Source organism: Mytilus californianus, unplaced genomic scaffold, assembly GCF_021869535.1.
Source record: "Mytilus californianus isolate M0D057914Y unplaced genomic scaffold, xbMytCali1.0.p SCAF_13, whole genome shotgun sequence".
Taxonomy (NCBI): Eukaryota; Metazoa; Mollusca; class Bivalvia; order Mytilida; family Mytilidae; genus Mytilus; species Mytilus californianus.
Genome location: NW_026262615.1, coordinates 44,176,123 through 44,186,028, shown reverse-complemented (window position 1 = coordinate 44,186,028; position 9,906 = coordinate 44,176,123). Strand labels below are relative to the sequence as shown.

The following is a 9,906-nucleotide window of genomic DNA, read 5'->3' as shown; positions in this document are numbered from 1 at the left end:
TTCCTTAATTTCCAAATATTTTGATATTATTTAAAAATTACGACAAATCTTTTTTATTACAATATGTTTGTAATTAAAACTATCAAATTATTGATTTTTTTGTTCTGTTAAGTTTACGGGAAAAGTGCACCATCTGGTTACAGAGTTTATACGTTTTGGAAAAAAGTTTACATGCAACAAAGTAATTTTGAATCACATGGTATTTTTCTTTGTTTTAATTCAACAATACATCCAGTTCACCGTTCTCGTTTGTTGTGGAACATCATTGTATCAATATGTTACAGACTTGTCTGGTGTTGTTACTTTTGTTCGTCGTAACTTCTTCCTTGGAATCAAAAGACATTAAAGGTAAGATAATTCTAATTTGTTATCATACAATGAGAAGGTATATAATATAAGAAACGTCACTAAGTCATTATATTATCATAGTTTTAATTTCACGAATGTGTTTTGATTGCAGTATTTTATTATGGTAAATTATCAATACGACGAATAAAATGACCGACAAGAGAAATTCAATGATACAAAAGTAAACAATATGATGTCAAATAACATTATATTCTTTAAATGGTTTCGCCATTTTCAGTAATAACTATCGATATATCTTGAATAGGCAATATCAATGAACTGAATTTATTTTAAAATGTCTGTTCAATTCTTTCATGTTTGAATTCAGCTGGTGTAACTGCTTTTACTACATTAATTTAAATCTTTGTATTTTTGACATTCGCTTATTCTAATATATTTCTTAAGAAAGTAAGCATGACCAATATGGCTTTTGGAAAGAAGTGATAGAACCTTTCTGTTTATAAGCATCGAAAGTTAAACATTTTTGATCTTCAGTACCAAAGACATCATTTACTTTGACAAAAATTGTAATAAATTATATTGGTAATTTTTCATAAACTTTTTAATCTTATTTAAGCCTGTAGTAAATAACGGAAGTGTATAAATTATATACTTTTGGAGACATAAATGAAATTGTATGCCATAATATACATTTATGAGAAAAATCAGAGTGGTGCGATAACTTATTTGAGGTGTATTACAACATGTGCAAATGCTTATTTGTTAAGGGATTTTTTTTAAATTTGCCATTATGCATTTCATTTCATGCCCATTCAATTACCTCCACAAACTGTTTTAGGAGCTGATATTTACAATACATACTAAAATATTTGTTCTACTTTAAATATTATAGAAAGTAGACATGGTAAACATTTTCAATGTTTCAGTATAATTTACTCTATCATTTTGCACCAACATTATTCCTATAAACATGGTTATTGTTTCTGTTTTCCCCTTACACATATTCATTTCTTAGACAACTTTTTGTCAATGACGCATAAGGCCAACAAACCCATCATGTTATTTAAGTCACGAATCTGAACAGGTTTGTTATCTCCCGTTATTTTCCACTAACAGTAGTTAACAACTCTACAATATTCAAACCGTAAGTGTATAAGTACTAACACCATGCATTTAAAAAAGTTTCTCACTTGAATACCTTTGAAGGGGCATGTAACCATGTACCCTGCATAAATATCTTTATTCAAAAATGACAAGAACCTGTCATTTTTAGGGAAATACACAAGGAAAATCATAATACGGATGATGTACACACCTTTTGTATATGTAATAATTCTCCATAATATCAAACATGTTCAAGATCAACCTTGAAAACTGTAGAAAGACATAGCTGAACATACACTGTACCCTACATGCCCTATATTGGACGGATGAAGAAAGGCGATGTGAAAATCTGTAGCTAGGACTTAAAAAAGCTAATAAAAATGATTAAAAATAATTAAAAAGGGTATGCGACTGTTCAATTATACGTAAATATAAAGGAAATAAATATTGACAACATCTTAAATTAAACAGTAACATTTTTATAAAACGAATGTGATTTGGAATAATTGAAAAAAATACAAAACACTTTTTTAGATATTAAGATTTAATTCCAGGTTTGAGAACATATAGAGAATCAGAGGAGAAGGCCAGAGTTGATGACATTTTACACGAATTACAAGGTAAAAGTACCGTTTTCGGTTTCTTTTGTATGTTCACAGCTAGTTGTACATCTTTCAAGAAACGCACTAATGTTTGGTCAAATGTGAAGCATGCATGTTGTACAACTCATGCATCACGAATTTTATCAAAGTCTGAACAACATTGCTTCAGAAAATTCATTATTTTCTTAAATGATACACCGCTAATCAGAGAGGAGGAAGATACTAAAGATAAATTTCAAGATGATTATCACTTTTTTAAAAATATTTCAACATAAAACATGCAAAAACTCCTTTGACTTGCAAATATAATAATATTCTTTTAAAAAAAATCTTTATTTTCAACATATATACGGATGTTTATCTTTATCTTAAAACACGTAGCAGAAAAAAAACCATTACTTAATTGATCCATCATGACATACATGTAACTAGTTCAGATGTGGGGTCTATTTCTTCAGTTTTGATTTCCAAGTCGGAAATATTACAATTGTTCTCAATTCGTTTGATGTGTTTGAGCTTTTAATTTTTCTATCTGGTATCCAAATCTTGCGTTAAATGTTGCTGCTAAAATCATTTATATATTACATCAAGAGTGTTATATGAACAAAAAAAATAAAACTATTCTTTAAACAAATTTGTCACAAATATCATTACATTAACAGATGTTGCATAAATTCAATTACAACTTATTTGAATAAATAAAGTCAACAGTAGTATACCGCTGTTCAAAAGTCATAAATCGATCGAGAGAAAAAAAATCCGGGTTCAAAATATTCAGAATATTGGTTTACGACATTTTATTTAATTCAAAATATATTGTGACCTACGGAATATGACTTATCACCGGGATGGTACTAAAATGAGTAATCAGATGGTGCTTACCATTCCGGAACACATGAAATTACATCAATTTTTGTAACATTCTTCAACAATTTGATTAAAAAAATTTCAAGCTATTGTGAGTTTTTGTTTTTTATGAGAAAAGTGGTTGATAATAATTAGGTCATTTACAAATTAACTATCGATTTTATCCATATAAGCAAATAGTTTCATTAGTCAGACATTTCATTCCTGACTGTATGATATAGAATTGTTTGGTTAAATGTTGCAGCATCATAATTATTTTTGTTTGTAGGAATATGTTTGAATGAAAATGAAAACAGAGACGTAACGCAACTGAAGAAAGATACACAATCTATACTAAAAAGTAAGTATTTGATGATTTTACAAGTGTAAGAATTATTGATATTGATATTTTTGAAATATTCTGTCGAAAGCGCCAAGTTAAAAGATTTTGAAAATGAGAAAGGATCAACAAAATAAAATTTGAGCATAACATCAAAACGTAAGCAACATAACGACAAAAATTAACACAAGGCGTTTATAGGAAAACAAACAGTCTTTCACAATAGACTGGCACCGACAAAGAAATGTACCTTAAATCAACCGACAGAAGACAGAGATAGTGGGCTCGTTAGCGTAGGCTAGTAGTGTTAAACGCTAATAAAAATTAAAATCAGAGCAGCACAACGAGTGCATCATTGGATCTGGCACTAATTACACTTTGGAGCACAGACGTTTGACCCGGTTTCAGGTCGGTTTCTTGATAAACAGCTAGTCGTTAATTATGGGCTCATCAAAATTACCAGGGTTAAAGTTGTGTACACAAGACGTGCGGTTCAGTTACAAATTTCTATAAAGAGCATTGTCATACATTTTAGTTGTTTGTCCGATGCTTCAGGATTTTCTATTGGTCCCTTCGCCATGGTTGTATATGCTCTCTTTTTGACATACAACCATACAAAAACTATGTAATACCAAAACAAAAGCAATTAGAATCTACTCACGATCTGTAAGTAGGGAAATGCCTTGAATAAAAATCACTTATGTAAAACAAATTCTATCAGATTAAAAGGGATAACTGTATTTGTGTTATATTTGAGTACTGTCTTTTCAACAGAAATGGCTGTTTATAAAGATGTAGTAAAGATGAACAAACAGTTGAAGGATGATATAAAATGGATCTTAGAAGGTCAGTATAATTGTTTAAGGCGTTACATATATTTGTACATAAATATTTTTTCCTTAAAGAGATATAAGAAGATGTGGCATGAGTGCCAATGAGACAACTCTCCATCCAAGTCACAATTTGTAAGGGTCAACCATTATAGGTCAATGTACGGTCTTTAACACGGCGACTTGGCTTACACCGAACAGCAAGCTATAAAGGGCCCCAAAAAATGACTTAGTGTAAACCATTCACACGGGAAAACCACCGGTCTAATCTATACAAAGTCGAGAAGCGAGAAACACTTATAAACCACATTAACAAACGACAAATACTGAACATCAGGTTTCTGACTTAGGACAGGTGCAAACATCACTTTTTGGTAGTGCGAATGTTATTAAGCAAACAACATATAAAGATTTGGTTGCAAATGAAAGTTAGAGAAATACAATTTGAACGGTTTAAAAGAGAGGCGAAAGATACTAAGATATAAAAATAAAAAGATGTGGTATCTTTGCCAATGAGACAACTTTCCACAAGGGACCAAATGACACAAGGGATATTCAAGTTCAGAAGTCGACAAAATTGAAAATGCTATATATATATTGAAAAAAAGAACATAAGACTAACAACAATGTACAAAACACAGCATCCTGCTCCACACGTGTCAGCCGTCGTGGTGAAAAGATGACAGAAATGTGGTTGCAGCAATAGGAACATATCCTTAGGTATCTGTGAAACAGATATTCAAGATATTACCGTCAGTGATCCAACAAATGACCTTATCACAAACATCAACAATATTGACACCCTGAATCAACAAGGAATTGGCATGACGAAGGTGATGAGTTTGTTGTTACAGACGCATGTACACTCTTATATTTAGGGGATATGTTTCATGTGCAATCTGCTGTCTCTTAAAACATTAAGGATTACTACCTCAACTGGTGTATTCATTTGTTAACTGTTATAGCCGTTATTTTACAATATATAAATATGCCTATTTTAAACATTTTAGTAGGTAGGACTGTATATACTTCAAGTCGTTGATTTAGGGGCTTTACATCAGGATTTTTTTCAAAAAAAAGGCAATGCAATGTGTTTATGTATAATCACTTCCCAACAAAAGGCATACACAATTATGCTTGAATAGAGTTATAATGAATCAAATGATTTTGCTAACATTTTGCATATTAATTTTATAGAGTCTCGTGGCGAAAAAGAAATTTCAAGGATTATTAGGCTGTTGAAACATGAAGTCAAAGGTAAATGTCTTTTTATTATAGAGAATGTTGAAAAAAGACAGGAGAAAAAAGAAAAAGAAAATCTAGATATTCATCATCGTTGTTTACAATAAGAAGGATAAATATGAAAATAAATATTGTAACGTTCAATAAAAGATATTTGTGTCTATCAAATATATAAAACTGTCGGGAATATAAATTGCAGGGATATGTGGACGGTCTGCAAAGGACTGCACAATGATTAAGAAATATAAAGCAACCTCCGGTGTCTACCAAATATTTCCTAGGAAAAAAGAAGGAGTAAAAGCATATTGTGACATGGATACAGACGGTGGGGGATGGACAGTAAGTTTCTTTTCAAATATTATATCAAACTATTCTTATAAGGCTTACTATGGAGTCTGTTTCTATATTAAGATTTTTGTAATATGTTATGAGTATGGATTATACAATAGAATGGAACATAACGTACGAGCGAGCGATACAAAGCAAAGGAAAATATAAACTCCCGCTGCCTTTCGATATTGCACGTGTTTTAATGGACTACATAAATAGTAATAGATACATGATTTTACAGTAAAGATTCAGTATACTAGTAAACATTGAATTACTGTGTTTTATAAATTATAAAACTATACAAAGTAAATCTGAAAACATAAGTTAGCTATGAAAATTGTTTGTTCGATAAGTAAATCAGAAAACATAAGTTAACCTTGACAATTGTTTGTCCGATAAGAATATTAATAACAGAAAAGGCAAAACAAAAATTTACAAAAATGCTTACTAAATATGGCAAAGTTTTCATTAAGGGTTACTATGAAGTCTGTTTCTATATTAAGATTATTGTATTATGCTATGAGTATGGATTATACAATAAATGGAACATAACGTACGGACGAGCGATACAAAGCAAAGGAAAATATAAACTCCCGCTGCCTTTTGATATTGCACGTGTTTTAATAGACTACATAAATAGTAATAGATACATGATTTTACAGTGAAGATTCAGTATACTAGTAAACATTGAATTACTGTGTTGTATAAATTATAAAAACTATACAAAGTAAATCTGAAAACATAAGTTAGCTATGAAAATTGTTTGTTCGATAAGAATATTAATAACAGAAAAGGCATTACAAAAATTGACAAAAATGCTCTCTTAATATGGCAAAGATTTCATTAAAGGTTGTAAATTATATTTATATATTATAAATCACATTAAGAATATGAAATACTCTTTATCTAAATACATCAAATATTTGATGCGTATGGCTACGTCTTTATACTGATATATAAGACACTCATTAGGCGCCTTAGCTCTCGTCTCAGTTTATCGATAAATTGTATACTAGTATTAAATCCTTCAAAAAGACAACACACAACAAGATCTTTCAAATGAGACAGTCATTTATTGTAATGATACTAAGTTATTATCATTAGTCAAGTTAGTGGCCAATAAACATTAGCTCTCAGTTTACTGATGAGTTTTTTACTAGTATCAAAACTTTCAAAAAGACAGCACACAATAAGATTTTTCAAACGACATTAAAATTAAAAAAACATTCTGATTTTCTGAATTCTGTTACATTTTGTAAATTGTGGTTGTTGGCAAAATATCGATAGGATTGAGTTTCATTACATATTTAAATTTATTGTTTTTGTTGGATATTCAAGTTTAAATATCTTATCTCATTACTTCATTGAAGATTATCCAGAAAAGATATGACGATTCTGTTAAATTCCAGAGAACTTGGACAGAATGCGAAAACGGGTTCGGTAGTGTCAATGGAGAATATTGGCTTGGTATGTATATTTAAACATATAACCGATAAGTATTATAACATATGATTAAAGCGTCTGCGAAGTCAATTCTCCCGACCAACATTTGTTTAATTTATAATAAGCGATTTAAGTAATTGGATAGATTTGTTGTGTTTTTGGTAGAAAAAGTTTATTTCTTTAATTAGCAAACGATCTTCTTTAACTGTCATTAGTGTGAGAAATAAATATGCATACATGTAGCAATCTTGTTACTATGAACATTTGTTCTGATTCACTTTTTGTTTGAAATGTTGCCAGTAAAGCTATCATTATCAAATCATTTAAAACAACCTATAAACTTCATCAATTCGTCTAACGTTAATGCTTGTCATTTACTCGAAACTATGTTTTTAATCGTAATATGAAAATACCTTGTTTATTAGTTATACGTCTGCATTTAGGCAACAAACATATTCACCGTTTGACGTCCAGTGGTACATACGAGCTGAGAATAGATCTAACTGATAAAAACGATAACAAGAAGTATGCTAAATATAAGACATTTGTTGTTGGAAATGCATCATCACAGTACAAGCTGACGATTGGAGGTTATAGCGGCGATGCAGGTAAGACATTTGTTATTAACAATGCAACATCACAATCCAAGCTGACAATTGGAAGTTAAAGAGGAAATCCAGGTAGGACAATTGTTGTTACAGATGCACCATCACAATGTAAGTTGACGATAGAGGGTTTAATCAGTGATGCAGGTAAGATAATTGTTTTTAGAGATGTACCATAATAAAACAAGCTGTCGATCGACGTTTAATCGGTAATGCAGGTGAGACAATTGTTGTTAGAGATTCAACGTCACAATATAAGCGGACGATTAGAGGTTTTACCGGTGATGCAGGTAGGACAATTGTTGTTAGAGATGCAAAATCACAAGACAAGCTGTCGTTTGCGGATTATAGCGGAATTTCAGGTAAGATATTTGTCGTTGGAAATGCAACCTCGGTGGACAAGCTGACAATGTGAGGTTATAGCGGAAATCCACGTAAAATATGTTTTGTTCTAGATCATATAGGAAAGCTGTTGAATGGAATATATAGCAGCATTGTAGGTAAGGCAATTGATTTTGAAGATGCAGCATCTAGGTACAAGCTGAAGAGTTTAAGATATAGCTGAAACATAGGTATTTTTGGATGTATTTAAGGTGCTGGTAAGTTAATGAAGATGCAACATTACAGTGAAGGCTAAAGACTGATCTAGAAGTAAAAACTTAAATGCAGGTTAGCTATTTGTTGATGAAAATTAAACATCCCAGGGTAAGATGACGATTGTTGCAGTATTCAAGTACAAGATTAGGGGATAAAGCTTAAATGAAGGTAAGGTATTAAAAATGCATCATCACGTCACAGTTTGATGAATTTGGGTTGAAGTGGAAATGCGGGTAAGTGATATTTATTTTATCTGATATTTTTTTTCTGACTTAAGAAGCTTACGGAATATAATAATTATCTCTTTACATTATTGTTATTTAATAAATATGATTTCTTCCAATATAAATTACTATAATATATATCTATAATTTCTTGTCGAGTTTTGCTTTACTTTTACTTTTAGTTAATTGTATTATCATTTCTTCAACACTTGTATTGGGTTTGGGATTTTTAAATCTTTTGACCTCGTGCATTATGGCAGAGACTTTAATTGTCAACATGCACAATAGTCAGTAAAATTTGAATCCAAAGCATGCTAATTATAAATAGCAATTTTGAAATTGAATAAATTGTCATCACTGACTGTGTTCTTAACAAAAGCAGTTTATTAAAGAAGTAAATAAACTACATATACTCTGATGAACTTGAATATACAACTGCATTCACGGTAATATACATTACATACGGCAAAAATGTGCGCGTATTTGGTGCAAATGATATCGTCAACGTTCAAGCAAGTTTTTTATGTGTGATTCTTGAAATATAAACAGATAATATATTTCAATTTAAGGAGATTCGTTAAACTACAGCAATGGAATGAAATTCTCTACTGTTGACAGGGATAATGATTTACGCAGTTCCAACTGCGCCAAAAATAATGGACCGTGGTGGTTTAAAGACTGTTCTTACAGTGCTCTAAACAGTCCATCTAGAGATAAATGGTACTGGTATTATGTAAGTGGTCATTACGTGAAGACGTCGGCGATGATGATACGAAAGGTCTAGATAAATAAACATAATTTACATATACATTGTATGAATTATTTCGCCATGTTATTATCTAAAGACAGATACAGATTTTGCTATGCAAACGTTTCATCATATGTTAATGTAAATCATAATGGAAGGGGTTTTGCAAAAAACTGATTGGATTATTGTATATTTTATTACTTACAAAACAAAGCTGTTTTCAATTCGTTTGATTTGTTTTAGGTTTTGATTTTGCCATTTGATACGTGACTCTCCGATTTGAATTTTCCTTTGAGTTCGGTTGTGTTATTTTACTTTTTCCTGCATATACCGCAAACAAATTAACCATTTCATCAACTCAAGTTCAGCCAGTATCTCTGAAAAAAAGTTAACTTTAATATCGAACAAAAATACAATGCAACAATTATGTGACTTTAAACCTGAAATCGTGTCAAATTATTGGCGGTGATATTGTTTTGATTATTTCAATTCGTGTTCTCCATAGATAAAGTACAAATAGTTTTATCTCATCTAGCATGGATATAATTGCGTTAGACTCAGGTCATTTTTGTTCTTATTTCTAAAACAAGATGGTAGGTTTTCGTTGTAAAAATAGAAAAGCAGAAACATTGCCATAATACCGAGTTGAATGACAGGGAAGAACATTTGGTGTTCTTTTCAAAATT

The 9,906-nt window shown here is 30.7% G+C and overlaps 1 protein-coding gene across 2 annotated transcripts; it reads left to right on the top strand.

The window, feature by feature from the left end:
- The first annotated feature begins 240 nt into the window (after window positions 1-240).
- LOC127723733 (fibrinogen-like protein A) lies at window positions 241-9,280 on the top strand. 2 transcript variants are annotated; one of them, XM_052230487.1, is made up of 9 exons: window positions 241-348; window positions 1,968-2,033; window positions 3,151-3,222; window positions 3,976-4,047; window positions 5,229-5,288; window positions 5,473-5,612; window positions 6,974-7,070; window positions 7,490-7,654; window positions 9,042-9,280. In XM_052230487.1, the coding sequence occupies exons 1-9, from the start codon at window positions 276-278 to the stop codon at window positions 9,254-9,256; spliced, it is 960 nt and encodes a 319-aa protein (XP_052086447.1). In that variant the 5' UTR covers window positions 241-275; the 3' UTR covers window positions 9,257-9,280. The 2 variants fall into 2 exon arrangements, with proteins under 2 accessions (XP_052086447.1, XP_052086448.1); XM_052230488.1 differs by lacking the exons at window positions 3,976-4,047; window positions 5,229-5,288.
- The last annotated feature ends 626 nt before the right edge of the window (window positions 9,281-9,906 follow it).

Coding starts and splice junctions, on each gene's coding strand:
- LOC127723733 (XM_052230487.1), top strand. CDS start 276: ATGTTACAGACTTGTCTGGTGTTGTTACTTTTGTTCGTCGTAACTTCT. Junction 349..1,967: donor GGAATCAAAAGACATTAAAG/GTAAGATAATTC, acceptor ATTTAATTCCAG/GTTTGAGAACATATAGAGAA. Junction 5,613..6,973: donor CAGACGGTGGGGGATGGACA/GTAAGTTTCTTT, acceptor ACTTCATTGAAG/ATTATCCAGAAAAGATATGA.